The sequence below is a fragment of the Elgaria multicarinata genome, chromosome 11 (assembly GCF_023053635.1).
Source record: "Elgaria multicarinata webbii isolate HBS135686 ecotype San Diego chromosome 11, rElgMul1.1.pri, whole genome shotgun sequence".
Classification (NCBI taxonomy): domain Eukaryota; kingdom Metazoa; phylum Chordata; class Lepidosauria; order Squamata; family Anguidae; genus Elgaria; species Elgaria multicarinata.
The window spans coordinates 46,331,047-46,352,516 of NC_086181.1; the positions used below are offsets into that span (position 1 = coordinate 46,331,047).

The 21,470-nt window shown below is 48.8% G+C and overlaps 1 protein-coding gene across 2 annotated transcripts; it reads left to right on the forward strand.

Annotated features, from left to right (window-relative positions):
• The first annotated feature begins 6,795 nt into the window (after positions 1-6,795).
• Positions 6,796-20,283, forward strand: EIF5A (eukaryotic translation initiation factor 5A). Of its 2 annotated transcripts, none has more exons than XM_063136501.1 (6): positions 6,796-6,901; positions 12,451-12,637; positions 17,105-17,209; positions 17,923-18,054; positions 18,551-18,624; positions 19,029-20,283. In XM_063136501.1, the coding sequence occupies exons 2-5, from the start codon at positions 12,473-12,475 to the stop codon at positions 18,611-18,613; spliced, it is 465 nt and encodes a 154-aa protein (XP_062992571.1). In that variant the 5' UTR covers positions 6,796-6,901; positions 12,451-12,472; the 3' UTR covers positions 18,614-18,624; positions 19,029-20,283. The 2 variants fall into 2 exon arrangements, with proteins under 2 accessions (XP_062992571.1, XP_062992572.1); XM_063136502.1 differs by having other exon boundaries at positions 6,804-6,901; positions 12,448-12,637.
• Positions 20,284-21,470: the final 1,187 nt, after the last annotated feature.

Below are 21,470 nucleotides of genomic sequence, written 5' to 3' on the forward strand. Positions count from 1 at the left end.
CACCTGGCCCTCCGCTTTTTGTAGCATTGAAACGAGACCGCTCTGTGACACTGGCAGACTTGCGCGCTCTGTCTCTCTCCGAGGGAGAGGAGTCATTGGACTTGCTTCCGAGTAGACCTGGGTAGGGACACTAGACACCTAGTCCCCCCGCCCCGTAGAATTACTTCAGATGGTGCGATGCAACATTTGGGCCGTGCCCAGTTCGTTCTTTCCCCCCTAATTGGATAATAATTTATTGCACCATTAAAAAAAAACAACCCATGAACTTGACCCTGCTATGCATCACAGACATATTCCTCCTCCGAAAAGGTTAGCTGGTTGTCAATTTGTAGAGGTTCTGTGCAGCCTTACAGTCTGAATGGCTTTCTTTACTACTTCCTGTTGTTGTTGTGAATGGGGTGTGTCTGAGGTTGCAGGACCTTTTATTATTATTATTATTATTATTTATTGCATTTTTATACCGCCCAATAGCCGAAGCCCCCTGGGCAGTTCACAAAAACTAAAACAATTCAAAGTATAAAACAAACAGTATAAAAACATGATATAAAATACACATTAAAATGGATTAAAACGTATCATACATGATTAAAACATCCTGAAAACATCCTGAAATTTCACTGGATAGGCCTGCCGGAATAGATCAGTCTTTATTGCTTTTTTAAATTCTAAAAGACTGTCAAATTGACGAATCTCCTCCGGCAGGCCATTCCACAGTCTGGAAGCAGTGATTTCACAATCACCAACCAGGCAGGTATTTTCATTTAGTATAACACTTGAAGGTCCTGCTCGTGTGTGTGCAGGAATCCCCCCTCCAATCTGTTGTATGTATATGTTCTAGGTCAGCCTTCCTCAACATGGGGCGCTCCAGATGTGTTGGACTGCACCTCCCAGAATGCCACAGCCAGCTGGCTGGGGCATTCTGGGAGGTGCAGTCCAACACATCTGGAGCGCCCGAGGTTGAGGAAGGCTGTTCTAGGTGTATTCATATATTTCTTTTATGGGCATTTAGTGACGTGGTATCTATAGCCACTTTGAGACAACCATACATTATCTCTTTTCCCTGCTTTCACGTTATGTCTACCTTCATCTAGATCTTTGATTGAGTTGCATTAACATTAGCGTGATTCCCTCAAAGTCAGCGTGCAATCTACCCTTCAGCTATTTTGCACACCAGTCCTCAATTCACTATGCGTCTCCCTGATCCTACACAAGTAAGTGCCTCTGAACTCAGTGAGACTTGTCTTCCCTGTAAACATGCAGAAGTGTCAAGCAGCTTGGATGGTCTGCGTGGCTGTTTACACAAGTATTTGTGGCTGAAGTTTGGGTTCAGCCACCTCTGAGATTGACGAAGCATCTCTTTATTCACGAACTGGGGTGGGTGGATTTGTAGCTGCAGGTCCAAAGATCTCTCAACTGGCAGCTGACACTGGAGTGAGGCAGAACTGTTTTGCAGCACTCTGCCGCACCTTGAATTGGGAATTCTGGGGCCATCATAGTCTCCCCTCTCTCTCCCAGATTCAAACATTTCCCAAAAGTGGAGTACTGGGGCTTTAATGGTCCTCCTCGTTTTTAATCTTGTTTTTTCTCTCTCCATCTATCTCTGCACCCCAACCCCAATCTGTATATTCTAATCTTTTTGTTTATCCTGGCTAGGTAAAAGTCCAACTGCCTTGTTTCCCCTGTATAACCATTAACAAAAGAGGGCGTGCTGCTGCTTTGCTGGGAGCCATTGAAAACAGTAACTATGAATTGGGGACACAAATTGGTCAATTGGGGACACATCTTGAATGCGCTTCCTTATTCTCAGACATTGTTACAAAAAGTTGCTCTTTGTCTATCCCTCTACCTCCTCTCCGCTTTCTTATGGGAAGTGTTTGGTTTTACTTGGAATTTTGCCTCCTATATTTTAAGACAGCAGTGTCCTGTACTAGGGGTGAGAAACCAGGGACCCTTCAGATGGTGATGGACTACAATACCCATCAGCCCCCAGCCAGCATGGCCAATGCTTGGGATTATGGGAGTTGTAGTCCAGCAATATCTAAAGGGGCACTGGTTTTCCACCCCTGTTTTATACACTTTCCTGGGATTTGCTCAGCCCCAGTGTCCCCGTCTGTAAAATGGGAACAATAGCCAACTCTCAGCCTATGCTGTTGTGAGGCTCAGGTTTCCCTGAGTGGCACCCACCATCTGGAAAACCTTCCCTCGTGCAGTTTGGAAAAGGTGGCATTTTTTTAAACGCCTCCTTGTTCACCCAGGATTTCCCTGGGCTGTAAGTAAATAAATCAGGCCACTTCGTTTTACTGCTCCTTTATTGTAGTTGGAAGTGTTTTAATGTTGTGTTTTAATACTGTATTTTAATGTTGTGAACCGCTGAGACATTCTATTACATTCAGTGGTATATGAATGTTACAAATAAATAAATAACCCTAAACATGCATATGTGGATGTGAGTGAATTAAATGTAAAAACTAAAGTAGGATGAAGTGTAGGGAGACCTTAGACAGAGACATTCAAGTGGTAAATATTCTTAGGAGTATGAATTTAGAGGATTACATCAATGATGCGCCATAGGTTTCCCAGAAATACAAGCTCTCTAATTACACGTGCCTTGTGTCCTTTTTAACCCTGGCTGACTAAGCAATATTCGGAATAGAATCCAAGGCCAGAGGAATGAATGAGGCTAATCTCTCAATCAATCAATCTCTCTCTCTCAGACTCACACAGACACACACAGAATCCCTGAAGAATTCCATTGCTGTGCATCTTTGAAGCTCGATGCAGTTAATACAAATGGCTGAGACCAGCTGTTGCATTGCTCAGCTCCCTTGCATATGCCTGTGCACGCAGGAGGAAATCCTCAACCAAACTTTCATTTTGTCTTAAATTGAAGGAATCCTTGCTTTTATAGTCTGTTCATTGCTCCGCCTTAACCCTGCACTGTCTCCACTGACAGACACCGGCTCTTTGGTTTCTAAGGCAGGAGTTCCTTCCTAGTTGTGCTACCCAAATGCCTCTCTACTTCAACATCCTGTTTCCCATAATGGCCAGCCAGATGCTACTGGGGAAGTCCACAAATAAGTGGAGGCCGGTGGTGCCAGTGGGAAAATGAATCCACTCCGGGTTTCAGTCAGAACCCTAAAGGAGCTATCCAAGGTGCAAAGCACCTTGGATAGCTCCTTTCGAGTTCTGACTGAAACCCGGAGTGGATTCATTTTCCCACTGACATCGGAGCTCCCAGCCTCCAAGCTTCCCAGCAAGTGGGATTCAATCAAAAGCATCGTGCCTCTGATCCTGAAGATAATCTAAATCCATCAGGACTGGAAGCCAGTGGTAGCTTTAGCCGCCGCCGCCGCCGCCACCTCCTCCTCCTCCTCCTCCTCCAGGAATTTGTCTAATCCCCTTCTAAGCCATCCAGATTGGTGGCCATCACTACATCTTGTGTCAGCAAATTCCATAGTTTAACTGTGCGCTGTTGTGTGAAGAAGCCCTTGCTTTTATTTGTCCTGAATCTCCCACCACACAGGGTCACGGGATGACTCCTGTGAGTTTTAGTACAAGAGAGGGGGGGGGGAAATATCTTCCTCTCCACTTTCTCCATATTATACAAAGTTTTATGCATCTGTTACATTTCCCCACCCACCCCTAAGATAAGAAGCCCCCAATATGGTAACCTTTCCTTGTAGGGGATGTCCTCCAGCCCCTTGACCATTTCAGTCGCCCTTTTCTGGAGGATGACAGGTCCCAGCAAAGGAAAGGTCCAGGTCCGGGCCCAATTCAAAGTGTTGGTATTAACATTTAAAGCCCTAAATGGCTTGGGGCCAGGCTATCTGAATGAACGCCTCCTCCCGTATGCACCTGCCCGGACCCTAAGGTCATCCTCAGGGGTCCTTCTCCGCAAGCCCCTGCCAAAGGAAGTGAGGCAGGTGGCTACCAGGAGGAGGGCCGTCTCTGCTGTGGCACCCGGGCTGTGGAATGAGCTCCCTAAGGAGGTTCGCTTGGCACCTACGTTATATGCTTTTAGACGCCAGGTGAAGACCTTTTTATTCTCCCAGCATTTTAACAGTCTATAAATAAATTTTAACATGGTGTTTTAAATTTGTAATTTTGCATTGCTGCTGTTTTTATCTGGTTGAGCTTTTATATTGTATTTTATATTATGGTTTTATACTGTTGTTTTATACTTTGAATGTTTTTAATTTTTGTGAACCGCCCAGAGAGCTCCGGCTATTGGGCGGTATAGAAATGTAATAAATAAATAAAGGAGAAGATATCACCCTTCCTCCAACATTAGCCAATATTATTATTATTTATTTATATAGCACCATCAGTGTACATGGTGCTGTACAGAGTAAAACAATAAAATAGCAAAAACCTGCCGCATAGGCTGACATTCTAATAGAATCATAATAAAACAATAAGGGCTTCTGTAAACTGCCCAGAGAGCCCTGGCTATGGGAGCGGTATATAAGTGTAATAAATAAATAAATAAATAAATAAATAAGAAGGGGAAGAGAATGCACCAAACAGGCACAGGGTAGAGTAAAACTAACAGTATAAAAGTCAGATCAAAATCAAGTTTTAAAAGCTTTAGAAAAAAAAGTTTTTAGCTGAGCTTTAAAAACTGCGATTGAACTATTTACTTCTGGCTAGTGCATCCAGATGCAAAGGGAGACAAATCTCCTGTACTTCTGATAATTGTGTAGAAGCGAGAATATAAAAGGTGAGGAAGAACTTCATCTACTCCTCTGTATAAATACTGTACAGTATTTTCTGGTCTACACCTTGCTTAGACTGCCCTCTGACGTCTACATGGGCACCCTGCATATTTATCTATTAGAACAGAACTGTTAGTGCAAAGTTACAATAGGTAATAAGCATACTGCGTGCCCCGTTGTTTTTCTACTGTTGTTTTTATGTTCTTAATGGTTTAAATTTTTGTATACTTTTTAATGCTCAATGTTTTTAACCGTTGTAAACCGCCCAGAGAGCTTCGGCTATGGGGCGGTATATAAATGTAATAAATAAATAAATTAAATACGACTTTGATGGTGATGATGATGGCAATTTAAAAGTACTCAGAGCACTACATTAGACACCCTATAATTATCCAATAAAACAATTATGAAATCAAATATCAAGAACAATTTCAACCATGTATCCTAGAACTGTGGAGTTAAATGCATGCAGCAGGTCAAAACCTCCAGGCTTGGGTGTGTGAAGGAGTTATCCGAGCGTCCTAATCTATGCAAGACTTTGGAGAGAAGAAATGGTGCTATTGGATCAAGGAGACATTTCTCTAGGTACGCCCTTATAGGAGGGCAGGGACAGTAGCTACTACCAGACAGTGATGGAGGATACTCCCAGGATTAGGTATGGGGACTCGGGAGGCAGGTGTTTGGCCGGCAATGTTTGTTTCCTTGCCAAGTGTTGACAAGGAACAGATGTGTTGGAAAAGAAAGTGCAGACTGCAGAAATCCTAAGAGACGCCTTTCCCAATCTGGTGCCCTCTTAATGTTTTGGACTGCAATTCCCATCAGCCCCAGCTGGCATGGTCAATGGTGAGGGATCACAGTGGTTGAAGTCTTAAAATATCAGGTTGAGGAATTAGGTGAGAACTACCAGGCTCCCAGCTCGGTATGAAGAGAGTATTGACCGTGCCATAATCCTATATCTGTCTACTCAAGAGTAAGCCCCATTGAGTTCAATAGGACTTACTTCCAGGTAAATGAGCATGATTGCAGCTTGATGAACTAGTATCCGAGGCAGTAAGCCTGTGTGCACCAGTTGCTGGGGAACATGGGTGGGAGGGTGCTGTTGCACCATGTCCTGCTTGTGGATCCCTGGTCGACGGCTGGTTGGCCGCTGTGTGCACAGAGTGCCCGACTAGATGGACCCTGGGTCTGATCCAGCAGGGGAACTTAAGTTCTTAACAGCCTTCCCCAACCTGGTGCCTTCCAATGCGTTGGACTACTACAACTCCCCGCATCCTGGCTGGGGGATACTGGGAGTTGTAGTCCTTGGGGAAAGCTGAACTAGAAGGTATCATAATAGAATTAAAAGATGCTTAAATAAGTGCCAGCTGCTGGGGAGTTTTTATTACTTCTGCTTTTCGAACGGCACAGGCTTGGTTTGCGCGCATTTGAAAGGTTGCAACCCGCGGTTGCCTTGGTAACCATGGCGGCCACCACTCAGCCAAGATGGCCGGCGAGGACCGCGTGGGTGTCCGAAGGAGGAAAAAGCTCAGGGCGTGCCGCTCTACGCACCCCCTCTATGGTCTGGGCTAGGTGCGCATGCGCCTTCTGTGAGACGCGGGCGATAGGGAGGGACGGCTCATTTGAGACGGCCGACGCAACTAAGACGAGGCCCCTAGGACGGACGGCGCATGCGCGTTGGCAAACCAATGGACGCCTGAGGGGGTAGGCGGCGGCAAAAGAACGCAGTTCTGTGCGCGTGCGTGCTGCACAGGTATATCGCTCATGTGACGACGCAGGATGTTTCCTAGCTGGTCCCTACCCATGCGCACTGGACCGACATCCCGCCGAAGGGCCGCTCTGGCGAGCATGCGCGTTTCTGTGCCCCGCCCCTCGCTTGCCAGCGCGCACGCTCGGCTACGTCGCCGGCCTCTACGCAAGCGCAGTAGGGCGTCGGAGGAAGCGGCTCCTCCTCCTTCTCCCTTTCCCATTGCGGCCGCCTGGCTTTGGGTTGGGTTTCCTCGCAGTGCGCGTGCGGCGAAAGGGAACGAGAGAGCGCGCGCGAGCAGGAGAGAGAGAGAGAGAGAGAGAGAGAGAGAGAGAAGGGGGGGAGGGAGGGAAAAGGGCGAGAGGAGGCGATAAGTGCGCGTGCGCACTGCGGGCTGGGTTGCAGCAGCGGCGGCGGCGGCGGCGGTTGAGCTCGCGGGCGGGTGAGTGAGGCTGTGCGCGCGCGCGTGTGTGCGGGCGGCCGGGCGGGCGGGCCCCGGAACGAGGCCGCGTGGCTTCCCCTCCCCCCACCCCGTTCCCCTCAGCTGCCGCCGCCGCCGCGTCGGCGACGTCTCGCGGGAGGAGGGCCGTGAGGGGGGAGGGAGGGAGGGAGGGAGGCGGCGGCGGCGGATGGTGCCGCCGCCGCCGCCGCTGCTTTCCGCGTGCTGGAGCGAGGAGAGCCCGCGGCGGCGGCCTGCGCTGAGGGGAGGCCCCTGTCTCGGCTGACTCACTGAGGCGCAGGGAGGTGGGGGAGGGCGGGAAGGGAGAAGGATCACCGACTCCTGGAGGGGGGGGGCTTGGACCTGTACGGCTGAGGCCTGGCTGCGGCGGGGGGGGGGGGGCGTCCGCCGTGGTGGTACACGGTGGGGGGCAGCCATATGGAGAGGGGTGTTGGTTACTGGAGGGGAGGGCAGGATACCACGAGCATTCTCCCCCTCCCTTACCAAATATATTATAACGGGGGGGGCTCCTGCTGCTGCTGGCCCTTCTAGGGGGCTTTCAAGTGTATGAGGGGGGGCTGGCCTGCTTTTCTGATGGGCAAAGGGAGGGGGCTTGTAATTCTGGGTGGGGGGGATTTCTGTGCAAGAAAGGGTTTGCAAACTCCCTTGATTTGGGGTGGGGGAGATTTCTGGGCCAGCACCAGAAGAAAAAAAAAGGTGTGTGTGTGAAGGCACACTGGGGTTGGAGGAGGCTTTTAAATGGGGGGGGGGATGTTGAAGGTTCCCATTGCAAGAAAATGTCACTGCCTGGTTACGGTGAGGGGGTTGCTGACACTGCTGAGTCTTTAATTCCGGGAGGTTGTTTGGAAATACTTGAAGGGGGGGTGGAGGAGGAAGAGTGTGGATTAGGGAAGAAGGCTCCTTAGTTTTGGGAAAGGTTGGGGAGGCTACTCCATGCCTGGGGGTGGGGGGTGGGGGGATCCTTGCTATAGAGACTCTCCTGCGGTGAAGAAGGCTGGCTGAGGGCTGCTACATGGAAAGGCGGGTAGCTTTTTCCGTTATGGTGGAGGAGTCAGCAGCATTTGGGCGAGAGGAAAGTGTGGGGCCGAGGGGTGGAATGGGGGTGGTAGCTTGTCCTGAGCTGAACTGGAGAAGAAAGTAGGAAATGGGTGTGGGGGGGGAGAGGCAGTTTGGGGTATATAGTGCTCATATATCCCTCGAAATGCCACTCCGGGGGTGTGTGAGGTGTCAAGGACTGAGGGGTTAGGGGTCTGTGTTGCTCCAGGGGGAATTACAAGTGGCGTCTGGCTTAACTTGCTGGCTTGCCTCTGTCAGATTTGGGACTAGTGGACATCTAAATAGGGCTGGGTAGGGAGAAGGCATAGACCTGCCCCCACCCCAGGGAAAGGCTGCATGCAGAAGCAGGGTTTAAGCGGGACTTTTTAGGTTGCAAGACTGCACCGGGTTAGGAAGAGGCAGGGACTTTATTTAAGAGAGGGGGATTTTGGGGGGAGAGGGATTGAAAGTCTGGATGAATGGAACTGAGGCAGGAAGACACATGTCCGTGTCGTGAGCAGTTTTACTCTGCTGTTAACAGTAGTTCAGCTACCTGGGGTTAAAAGGGGTTAGGGCAGCCTTCCCCAAGCTGGTGCCATCTAGGTGTTTTGGACTTCAACCTGCATTAGTCCTAGCCACCCATGCTGGCTTGCCCTGCTGGAAGTCCCAAAACATCTGGAGGGCACCAGCTTGGGGAAGGCTGAATTACGGTGAGGAGTTTCAGGTGTGATTGAAGGCTGCGGTTTCCCTTTGAAGTGACAGGTGTGAGTGAAAGGAGAACTCCTAGTGCCCGCTTGTTTTAGGTCTCTGAACTGGGGAGCAGAGCACAGCAGGAATTGATGAAGAGGTGGGAAAGCCTTTGAGAAGGAAGTTTGGGGTTTTCCAGAATGGCTTAAAATGGCTCTTAAATGCTTACCCAAAGCACATAAAAACATTACTTAAGCCACAAAGGTGTAACTAATGCATATTAACCACCCCTGAATGCCATGAACTGCTGTTTCATACTTGCTGTTGCAGTAGCTTTAAGTGTTGGATTGAATAGACAAAACCCACCCCTTTCCGCCACAGAATACGTGGGCGTGGGGGGTTCATTGTGGTCCAGGTTGATCCATGCGCTTGTGCATATGTTGGTGGGGTGTCTCTCTTCACTCAGAAGGGTGCAGGACATTTTCCCTGAACACAGGCTGGTTTCAGCTTGACGTTGAGTAGAAAGCTTGCAAGAAACCAAGCTCCCCCATAAGAGAGACAGGCTTGTCTGGCACACAAGTGCAGTGAGTTTAGCTTTAGTGGACAAGGAGATGAGCCCTGAGTTGTAAGTCCCCAGTTTGTTTTGCTCCCGTGCAGAGAGAGACAAGGTGAACGGTTGCTGAGGGCTCCTTCCTCCATAGCAGTGGTTCCTTCCTTCCCGTCCTCTCCTCTCCTGATGTAGAAAGATCCCACTCAACCGTAGTCTTGCCTTCCCCCTCAGTGCGTAGCCTCTGGTCCAGGGCGGGATGACAGAGGTGGGCGGCGGTGGCTGGGCTTTCATTGCATAACGCAGACCCTGGGCTGGGCGTGAACCGGGGCTAGTGCTTGAATGATTAGCTGACAGAGGCCGTTCCTGGAGCACGCTGTGTTGCCGCTGAATCAGCGTGTTAGGATTGGGGGCCACGGGGGAAGAATCCATAGGAATTCAGGGGTGGCGTTTGAGTCTATGGAGAATGGGAACATTCAGGAACTAGGGGCCGCTACACTTTCCTAGGGCATATTTTTCACACTGCACCTAAGATGGTTCTGCAGTGGGGGGTGGGGGGTGGCTTTAGATGTGGAGCTGGAGGCTCCGCTCTGCACGTAAACGTGAAAAGGGTCTCTTCCTTCCCTCCAGATATTGCTGTCTGCCCCCCCCCCCCCGCCCAGCCACGTGGTTGAGGCTGGTTCTCTGCAGTGGCAGCTTAGCTGAATCATGCTTGGTGTTGGCCGGGAAAGGGAGTCTCCCTCCAAACATGTGGCACAGAAGCAGCTGCCTGTGAAGTGGGTTAAAACTTCCTGCCTTGCTCTGCAGCTCCCTCCCCCTTTCCCACTGCTCTTCAGCTGCAGACCAAATCGGAAGCACATGGCGGAGGGGCTCCAGGGCGCTCGGTGGCGATATGGCCGCCGTTGCCGTCTGTCATTCCGCATGAGCTATTCCGGTTAACAGTTGTTGTAATCAATTAACGGAGCGTACTGCAGGTTAGAAGGAGGAGGCGGCGGCGGCGGCGGCCGTCTGCTGAGACTAAAACGAGCTCAGGAGATCTCGGGAGAGGCTAAATGAACCGACTCTTTCCTCCTCCCGGCTCGGAGTGGCAGGCGGGGCCCGTGTAGTAGCGAGCAGCTGAAGCGTCTCGTGTCTCCGCTTTGTCTTAACGCTAGGGTGAGCCTGGAGCACCTCCTCAGGAATCCCAAGCTAGTTTTTCCAGCTCTGATGTAAGATGGGAAGGGTTCCGGACAACTTGGAAGCCATGTGCTGCCTGCACAAGATGAGGCGAGGCCTGGCCTTTGCCAGTGACCTCACAGCCCACTGAGAGCGCAAGTCAGATCAGTTGAAAGAAGGTGTGCGCGCCTTATTCGTTACTTCCCAAGTACAGGTACTAAGCAGTTGTTTTCCTTAGCAAGGATTGAATGTCTGGCACGATTCCGTTGGGATGCCAATGGTGGCTACTGAGTTACAGCTGGAGTAAATACTCAAGACTTTTTTAAGCCCCATGGTGGGTTGGGTGCCTGATAAATTTTATTACCAATTCAAATGCTCAGAACCTGAGTTCATCTGTTTCTAAATGGTAGGCAAGTTCTAGAATAACAGACTCCTTTCTCATCACAGTCCTTGGGGTATATATTCTTGATATTTGCACCAGGTTTTGAAGGTCTTTATACAGGATGAAAGCAGAAATGGGCTTATTTTTTATCAAACTAAACCCTCTTATTCCCTCACCACCACCACCACCTAAAGCACTATTGCCTTACAACCCAAGATTTTAAATTCCAGATTTTGGGACAACCTATGTTTGGCGGAAAATTCTGCTGTAGTTAGTGAGTGTCAAGTCTCATAATTGTGCTCACTTGTGCTTAAAAAGTTCATTGCGTTAGATCCCGGCCTTTGCCACCTTGAACTCATGGGTAATGATGCAGCTTGTGCATCGAACACTAACCAGGACACAGGGACCCCCGTGGAGCAGAATGCATTGCTGAAATATCGAGCTGGTGTACTTCCTAGCCTTTGGGGCTAGTGTTTACGTAGGATGAAAGTTTGGAGCCAGGCTAGCAAAGGGCTGCAGGCCAGGGAGAAGGGGATAAAAACAGTGCTGGTGCTTTGGAGGATCCTGGGTTGTGATCTTGCATTGAATAATTGTGAGGCACTTAAGCTATTGTGACCAGTGAGAATTCACTCGGTTGTGAGCCGGGGCTGAGGGGAGAATCAATTCTCTCGGAGCAGTTATTAGATTCTTAGGTTGCACAACACTGAAAATATTACAGGTCAGCTTGGCTGCTGCCAAGGCAGTTTCCTTCTCTTGCGTTGAAATTGCCGGCAAATCTGTGGAGTACAAATGCCCCCGTGTAAAGCCAAAGCGCTGGATTTCTGGGCCCTCCTGATCTGTTGCCCAGAGTTACTTGCTTTTCACACTGAAGCAAGTTGAGCATGTGTGTATGTCTACCTAATGCTGCATGCAGGTATACTGTTCGCTCCCACCCTTAAACATGGAGTCTTGTGGCTGTTCTTGCCTCTGGAGAGTGGCCATGAGCGAGCTTACAGTGTTTAAAATATGGTCGCTGCTCGGATGAATTTAATTGGCTGTTGCAGTATGGGCCAGTTGGAAGTACTTCACACAATGGCTGAATTCGGACAACACGCTAATCAACGGTTGTTTCCCATTCTGTTCCTATTACACACACACACACGGCTGATTAGTGTGTCGTCCGAACTCAGCCAATGTATAATTAACTTTTGTAAACCGCCCAGAGAGCTCCGGCTATGGGGCAGTATATAACTTTAATTAATTAATTAAATAAATAAATAAATAAAATAAAATAACCAGTGGAATTCATTGCCATGGGGTATTTTGGTGGCCACTGGCATAAATAACTCCTAAAATTTCCACTGCGGAAGATGGTCTTCTGCTGTAAGTCTTCTTAGCTCCATGCTGCTGAGTTTCCTCCCTTCCTGCCTCTGAGGCTTCAGGCGTAGTGGTGGTGTCTGCTGTCCGCAGCCAAAGGGTATAGAAACTGGATTTTATTTGTTTTAAAGAAAGATGAGGTCGTTGGGATGCTGTATACTGCATCAGATACCAAATTCTACACATGCACAGCATGATGGTGTAAATTCAGACCTATGTGTCTGCTACTAATCAGTGTTTGTCCTACTGTTGCCTTGTTCTGGACTAAAGATGATAAACTGATACAGTTCAGCCGCACCGGTGAATCCTCCTGCCAAGGCGATGCAAGCCAACGAACGCTGAGCCATATTTTTTTCTCTTTCCCAGCAGTTTTCATACCATCTGATCCACCATGGCTGATGACCTAGACTTTGAGACCGGCGATGCCGGGGCCTCCGCCACCTTCCCCATGCAGTGCTCTGCTCTCCGCAAGAACGGCTTTGTGGTGCTCAAAGGGCGTCCCTGCAAGATTGTGGAGATGTCCACCTCCAAGACCGGCAAACACGGTCATGCCAAAGTAAGCGGTGGCTTGATTGGGGCAGGTTGCCGTGCTGGGATCCCCCTTGTGACAGAGGGAGTTTGCATGCATAGCCTTCCAGCAGAGAAAGCATGGGTCTATGGAGCGTTCTTACCCTTACGGGTCCTCCAGCATAGCTTAACCTGTGCGTTGTACCTTCTGCGTCATGCACCTGGTGAAGTCAACAATGACTCGTCAGCATTCACATAGTTAGTTGGTTTGGGAAGTGGGGGGATTAAACCTTTGCTTCCTGTGTACAAAACGGTGTTCTGATCGCTGGTCCACACTGCCGCCTCTATGAGGGGAAATGGAAGTGCGCCCCCCCCCCCCCCCCCCCGTGTATAAGAAGACTGCAGCCAGCAGGCTAGTGACTTCAACTCAACGGCTAAGATTCAGCTCCTCATCTCTTCCCACATGATGGCTATTATCCTCTTACAGCTGCAGTGACGGTAGAGGCCAAAATGAGCAGGATTCCACCTAGAAGTTGTGTTCTCTTGTCCCATAGTATGCGCTCCTTCCTGGCCGTAATCACACTTTTATTTCTGGTTTATAGAACTACAGCCAAAATGGCACCACCCACGCACAAGGAGGAGGTATCAGTAGATTTTAGGTAACCCACAAGATTCTCACATGCTCAAATTAATGGTTTGGGTCTAGGTTACCTGCGGGATCGCCTTCTCCCAAATAGTCCGCCCCACACACTCAGGTCCTCTGGGGTGAACTTACTTCAGTCAGCTAAAACTAGGCTGACATCAGTTTCTCAGAGGACCTTTTCTTCTGTCGCCCCCAGATTGTGGAACGGCCTGCCGGAGGAGATTCGTAAAATTAATTCTCTGTGTGATTTTAAGGCAGCTAAAGACTAGCCTTTTCTGGCAGGCCTATCCAGATCAATGTAAAATCAAGATTTTTTTTAATATGTATTGATTCCTGTTCTAATGTTGTTCCCCGCCTCGATCCAAAGGGAGAGGCGGGTAAGAAATACTTTTTTTAATTATTATTATTATTATTATTATTATTATTTAAAAGGGAGGAACCCCCCCAAAGAGTCCCATAATTATGTATTGAGTTTATTAAATACATTGTAAACACATTTCTCTAGGCTATAACCATGCTTTAAATAAGATTGCAATAAAAGTCAACAATATAAAACTAATAAACTTGCCAATGCACACAAAATACAATATTAGATATAGGAAGTAGAGACACATTGCAGGGGACTAGGATAATAAAACACTAATATATGTCGGTATATATGGACTCGATGGCAAAAAGTATTGACGGGGCTCTGTGTGTGTGTGTATGGTAACTGGGTGGGAGGAGGATAACTGGGTGGGAGGAGGAATTTGAATGGACTGAGCGGAGAAAGAGCTTTATAGGTATAAAAAGTGTAGAATGAACTCACTTCGTTTCCTTGTGCACACTGAGAAGGTAGTTTTAAAATCTTCCCAGAGGCAGAAGGGAGAGCTGCTTGTAGACTTGACTGGAGAAATCCACCACCACCACCCCCAAAAAAATCTAGAATGAAAGGTACCCAAAATGGCCCCATGAGGCCCCGTACTCGGTGGGCTTGCAGTGTTGACTGTTGGGAAAGAGGAAAACTCTGGGAATGGAGGCACAATGGAATGGAGCCGTTAAAACCCTGAGCTGGGAGCTCCCACCGCTGGGAAATGCCCTTGCAAGTTTTCTTGTGCCAGTGCAATTGGCAATATGACATGCCTCCATCTCAAAGGCTCATAATGGGAGGTTTCTTTAGGGACTGTTCAGACAACACACTAATCATTAGTGAGAGTGTTTAACCTATGGTTTTGTAGCCACCATGGCTAGGAATGGTTCACATGACACACTAAGCTATAACGTCGCTCAAATTGCTGAGCCACCGTGGCTTAGCGTGTTGTTGGAACGGGGTCTTAGAGTCCTTTCCTGCCCCTCATCTCTTATGGTGATGTTCTTTTCCTCAGTCCACTGCCGTCTCCTCCAGTCTGTGGCCCTTGCTCTGTACCTTTCAGCCACCTCACCTCTGGGGCGTGCTGCCATTTAGCGCCTCCTGTGTTCTCCCGGCACACAGCTTGTTCTGTCCTTCAGGGTCTATGGGAGAGATGCTGCAAAAGGCCTTTGGCAGTTTTGTTCTTATAGCAGAAAGCGACGGAGTGGGGGGGAACAATGTTCACATGAACATTGTGAACCATCTCAGCCCTTCGCCCAGTTGTTGCTGGAAACTTCCCCTACCAAAAGCAGGAAGGCACCAAATGTCGGGAAGGAAGGGACGAGGAGGCATCCAGGTGCACAAAAATAATTTGTTACGCAGCCCCATAAAATGCATACATGTGTTTTGAAATGCATTCCTCTCTTAGACACAGCCAAACAAAGGGTGTGAGTTTGAAGACTGAGTTTCCCTAACCCTGAGGAAGAATTCTGTTGGGAACTCATTGGGCTCAGTAACCATTTCTGTGAATCTGGAAATGTTCTCCCTTCCCTGCCAAAATCCAAAGCGTGGTCCAGTGCAGATGTTTGATCTTTTAAACTTGTTCTGCAAAGTGGGTGTGGGTGTGTGATAAGCAAGGGGTGGGTGTGGGTGTCCCTGTCTTGCAGAGGAATAGAATTTGGTACCTTACTCCTCGCCCCTGCTGTCAGTACAGTCTGAAGAGGGTTAGTAGCGGCTTGGAATGTATCTGGCCTTGTTCATGCAAGCATTGTATTGGTGCAACAAAACCTTATTACAAGTCCATCACTTAGGTAAATAGTGTTTGTAAGCTGCTTACTGCTGTACAAAAATTGGACGCAAGAATCAGGCCCTTCTCCAAGGCCCCTTCTCCCCCATGACTTACTCTAAGAACAGCCAGGGGGACCCTCTTTACTTGGCCATGTGTACAGATAGTGGCTGGTGGCTGGCTTGCAGCCCTGGAGAGACTCACCAGGTGGCCCTGTTTCTTGTGGGATGGCTTCTTAACGGCAGGGCTAATCAGAGCATTGCGTCATTTCTTTAAACCGTGAAATGTAATCTTTGAATTGGATCACCGGAGAACTGGTGGGCAATCGAGAACAGAAGGTCCACCAGGTGGAAGTTGGCATCCTTCATTTTAAGCCAGCTGGGTATATTTCGGAAAGACTTCCAGAGCCTCAGGAGAAGCAAAGGCCTCTATTTCCCTTGCTCGGCTCCGTCCATTTTCTTCTGCTGCCCCTTACGCCTGGAACGCTCTTCCAGAACATTTGAGAACTACAACTTCAATCGCAGCTTTTAAAGCTCAACTAAAAACTTTTCTTTTTCCTAAAGCTTTTAAAACTTGATGTTGTGCGGACTTTATACTGTTAGTTTTACCCTACCCTGTGCCTGCTTACCCTACCCTGTGTCTGTTTGCATTCTCTTCCCCTCCTTATTGTTTTACTATGATTTTATTAGATTGTAAGCCTATGCGGCAGAGTCTTGCTATTTACTGTTTTACTCTGTACAGCACCATGTACATTGATGGTGCTATATAAATAATAATAATAATAATAATAATAATAATAATAATAAGAGAGGGAGCCACGAAGGGACCAGGCAGCTCTGCAAGGAGACAGGAGCGCAAGGCACAAAAAGCACCAGGCAAGAGGAGGCGGATAGCATGGCGCTGGGGCTCTCAAGGCACCGGGTCTGGAGTGTGGTCTGGCTGAGGGGCACTAAAGCAAGTTGGGCTCAGGGAGGAAGAATGCGAAGGGCCTGGAGGGATGGAGCGGTTGCCTGCCCACTACACTGTCCTGTTGGGGGAGGGGAGAGCAGGGAGGAAAGACCTCTGAATGTGCCTCTTACTTCCACCTTCCCTTGCAGGAGCACTGACAGCCTTTGGTGCGCATGTTTATAGGTAGAATCATAGAATGACAGAGTTGGAAGGGGCCTACAAGGCCATCGAGTCCAACCCCCTGCTAAGTGCAGGAATCCACCTTAAAGCATCCCTGACAGATGGTTGTCCAGCTTCCTCTTGAAGGCCTCTAGGGTGGGAGAGCCCACAACCTCCCTAGGGAACTGGGTCCATTGTCGTACTGCTCTAACAGTCAGGAAGTTTTTCCTGATGTCCAGCCGGAATCTGGCTTCCTGTCACTGGAGCCCGTTATTCCGTGTCCTGCACTCTGGGAGGATCGAGAAGAGATCCTGGCCCTCCTCTGTGTGACAACCTTTTAAGTATTTGAGGAGTGCTATCATGTCTCCCCTCGATCTTCTCTTCTCCAGGCTAAACATGCCCAGTTCTTTCGGTCTCTCTTCATAGGGCTTTGTTTCCAGACCCCTGATCATCCTCGTTGCCCTCCTCTGGACACGCTCCAGCTTGTCTGTGTCCTTCTTGAATTGTGGAGCCCAGAACTGGACGCAATACTCTAGATGAGGCCTAACCAGGGCCAAATAGAGAGGAACCAGTACCTCACGCGATTTGGAAGCTATACTTCTATTAATGCATGGGGGCAATTGTCTTTCTCTCTCCCCCCCCCCCCCAATAGGTGCATCTTGTTGGCATAGACATCTTCACTGGAAAAAAATACGAAGACATCTGCCCTTCTACCCACAATATGGATGTGCCCAACATTAAGAGAAATGACTTCCAGGTAGGTGGACGGAAGGACTCGGGGGCTCTGGCTTTTTTCAGATGAAGGGACATCAAGAGGCAGGGCCTGTGGTTTAGCTGGCCAGTGGTGTGGGGAGATACTTACTTTGGCTTGTGGGCAACAGCAATCGTGGCTTCTATAGAGGACTAGCAGCAGCCCTGCCTTGAGGCAGTTATGACTCTTCACAGTAAGATGATGCCAAGGACAGCGGTTGGCAAACCAGACAGGGTGGTACCCTTCAGGCGGCATCTTTTTAGCCGCGCTCTCTCCACCTGCATCGCTCCTGCTCCACTCCGTAGTGTTGGTGTGGGCTTCATTTTTGTACTGGATGCACCCCAAAGACTTGCAAGGTCTAGCAGTTTTTTGGTGTCAAATCTACTACTGTTACAAACTTGGGGGTAGCTTGAAAAAGTGTAGCAGCCCAAAGCTTTACGCCCTTTTCTGCCTCTGGACAGAAGCACCGTGGAGAAGTACCTTGTGTGGCCTGTGCCGAAGTGTTATTTCATCTGCCCTTTGAAACAGGTGTTGACGTAGCCCAATTTGGAAACAATTGCAGGGGCTTTCTGAAGCTTGTGTTAGCAGTCATGTGTGACCTACTCTGCAGAATTCCCAACTGCCACAAGTAGCCATCAGGTGGGGAGTAAGGCAGCTGGACTGCTCGATGATCATGGTTCTCCTCTCATTCCCCCCCCCCTACAAAAATGTTTTTCCAGCTTATTGGGATCCAGGATGGGTACCTTTCCCTGCTTCAGGACAGTGGGGAAGTCCGGGAGGATCTGCGCCTTCCTGAGGGAGACCTGGGCAAGGAGATCGAACAGAAATACGACTGTGGCGAAGAAATCCTGGTAGGAGGCATTTTCTGTGGCAGGTCCTTTTAGCCCTGGGGGGAGAAACGTGTTTGCGCTTCTGTATCTCTCTCAAATTACACACATGTGTGGTGTATACGCTCCGTTTCTCTCCAGAAACGTTGAAGGGGGCCGACGATCATTAAAGAGCAAATTAAAAACAAGTCAAAAATTAACACAAATACGAATACCACATGGCAAGACCAGGCAACATCCGTTTCCATGCGGCCCCAAAGCCTGCTGTGCTTTTGCCATCTGGTGCAAAACAGGCTGTGGTGAGGAGGGCCTCCAAAAACCCCTAGGGCCACAACTGTGAAGGGCTTCTCTAATGTGGCGACGGTTGGGTGTGTGTTCAGGGGTGGATATGAGCACATAACGGGCGAAGGCCATTCTGAAAGACCGCTGGGCCCCTGGACCTTTGAGGGGGTTCAGAGATGAGACCTGATCCTCCGAATTGAAAGCTTGTGACTCCTGGCCTTGCCCGTTTTCTCCCCAGATCACCGTACTGTCTGCAATGACCGAGGAAGCTGCTGTTGCTATCAAGGCCATGGCTAAATAAAGGAAACACAGGTGAGTCCAGGAGACCCTGGAGCAGGTTGGGCTGCCGGGAGAGGCGTCCCCTCAAGCTTGCGGTCAAGGAAAACGAGAGCCCGTGTGGCGCAGCGGCTAAAGTGTCGGACTGGGAGTCGGGAGATCCGGGTTCTAGTCCCCACACAGCCATGGAAGCCCACTGGGTGACTTTGGGCCAGTCAGACTCAGCCCAACCCACCTCACAGGGACGTTGTGAGGATAAAACAGAGAGGAGGAGGATTATGTACGCCACTTTGGGTTCCTTAGAGGAAAAAAGGTGGGATACAAATGTAATAAATGAGTGAGCACGGCTTGAGTGAGCTGTGTGAGGTGGGACAGGCCGACCAGGTGCCTTTGAAACAGAGCTAACTCTTAAACCCGGCCCTTCTTCCTACTTTTTTTAGGGCAGCAGCAGCAGCAGCAGCAACAGCTCCAACTTGTTATGAACCAGAGAAGGATCGCAAACCGCAGACTGTCAGATTTGGCTCCAAACCACCCAAATCTTTTTTTTTTTCTCTCTCTCTTCCCTTTTCCTTTAAAAAAGCAAAATCCTCCCACCCACCCTTTTGAATTAAACAAAAGAAAAGAAACTTTTTATTTTGTGGTCTTTTTAAAAGAGAAAAAAAGCTGGATGCTGACGTATTCCTTTATTATGATTTCCTCATTTGGCCCAGGCTCTCCAGTTCCCTTCCCTCTCTCGGGCGCTAGTAACACTACAGCTGTTTTCTGGCAAGAGAAGTTGAGAATTTGCACTTAAAAAGGAAAAAAAAATATTTAAACTGCTAGGCGGAGGGAAAGCATTGCAAAAGACTTGTGTTTAAAAACAATTTTTTTTTTTTTTTAGTTTTAATGCTTCTATTAAGAGGTGGCGGTGGGGTAGCTGCTCTTTTTCCGAAACAAACTGAGCGAAGTACCGTTGCGAACGGAGAAGTCGCGCTCTTCGCCCTATCCAATGCGTGTGTTCTTGTGAGCGTTTGTTGAGGGTTGGCGGGAGAGGAGGCACGGCTTTTCCCCACTGTTGGATGCTTCCATCTCCCCACCCCCACCCCCCAATTGGTGGTTGCAGCAATTCGGTCAATTCTATTGGACGGCATCCTTTCTTGCGCTTGGAGGTTATCCATTAAATGTGTTTCTTTTTGGGATCACTGCTCTGGTTGCTGACCTTGCTTAAAAAAAACCCTTCTTTAATCCCTTCTAGAGCACATGAGTGGCCCCCCCGCCTCCCAAATCTGGAAGTGTGCGCGCGGGGCCAGGCATGGAGCAGAGCACACTCTTCAAAGTGGGAGCAAAATCGCTCATGGCTGCCTGGTTAAAAAAAAAAAAACTTTTGCCCTTGTGCCACCTGGGCTCTGGTCCCTGTCAATCATGTTCGATACCCCCCCCCCTCTCAATAGTGCTGTAGCTGCCTCTGAGCCCTTCACACTTGGAGCTAGCAACTCCAGCACATCTCCCTTCATACTGGGTAACTGTATCCCTATCCAAGAGCTGTTCAAGGTAGGGATTTTCTGGGGTAACAAAACTAGCACCCCAACTGTTTCCTTGGTTCATATTTACTCTCCTCTGCTGTTCACAGGTCAGCGCTGTGGCCTCCCCTTCCCTCCCCTGTTAATCCAACACATTTGTTAATCAACCTCAATAAAAACAAGTTTAATATGAAAACCCGTCTCTGGTTTGTATCATTTGTAAGGGAGTTTTAGAGTAAGTTAACTCTAGTTCTGGGCTCCACAATTCAAGAAGGACGCAGACAAGCTGGAGGGTGTTCAGAGGAGGGCAACCAGGATGATCAGGGGTCTGGAAACAAAGCCCTATGAAGAGAGACTGAAAGAACTGGGCAGGTTTAGCCTGGAGAAGAGAAGGTTGATCTTCATGTATCTTCAAATACTTAAAAGGTTGTCACACAGAGGAGGGCCAGGATCTCTTCTCGATCCTCCCAGAGTGCAGGACACGGAATAACGGGCTCAAGTTAAAGGAAGCCAGATTCCAGCCATCAGGAAAAAGTTCCTGACTGTTAGAGCAGTACGACAATGGACCCAGTTCCCTAGGGAGGTTGTGGGCTCTCCCACCCTAGAGGCCTTCAAGAGGCAGCTGGACAGCCATCTGTCAAGGATGCTTTAGGGTGGATTCCTGCATTGAGCAGGGGGTTGGACTCGATGGCCTTGTAGGCCCCTTCCAACTTTGCTGTTCTGTGATTTTAAGTTACGTTTCAGACTCCTGGATATCTGCCCCGGGTAATTAAGTGGCTGCTTCACAGTGTGGGCAGAGGGGGTCACGTCAGTGGTGGGCTGCAGGCACGTGGCAGTGGCTGTTCACCCTATATCGCCTTCTAGCACAAGTTGACAGACGGCAGAGTAGAATTGTTCTACTAAAAGGGTAATTAAAAAAAAATGCTTTCTCTGCATTAGCTATTGCAATGTAAATCCATAAGTGTTTTGTAAGACACCAGAGATGCTAAGTGAGGTTCATGGACTTCTTTAAAATACATTCATTTGAAATGAGTCACTTCCTAAAACTGCAAAAGTTACTGTTTTGACCATGGTTAAGAACCAGGTTCAAATCTCTGTACACCAGCCTGCTATGCATAAGAAAAACTCAACTAGGGCTGGCAGGATGGATCTCTACAGCAGAGTTCATGATATAGTTAATCAAATGCACAAAGGTGATAAATCACCAGTTATCCCAAATTAAGTGGCAATACAGGGTAGTGGTCCGGTCAACTACACAACTTTGCAAGTTTTTTTTGTGTGTGTGTGTTTTTAATGACAAGTTCTCAGATCCAAGGGCAATAGGACTTAGTTGAACCTCCCAACTTGTAGTATCAGGAATGAGACTGTTCCTTTAACGCACAA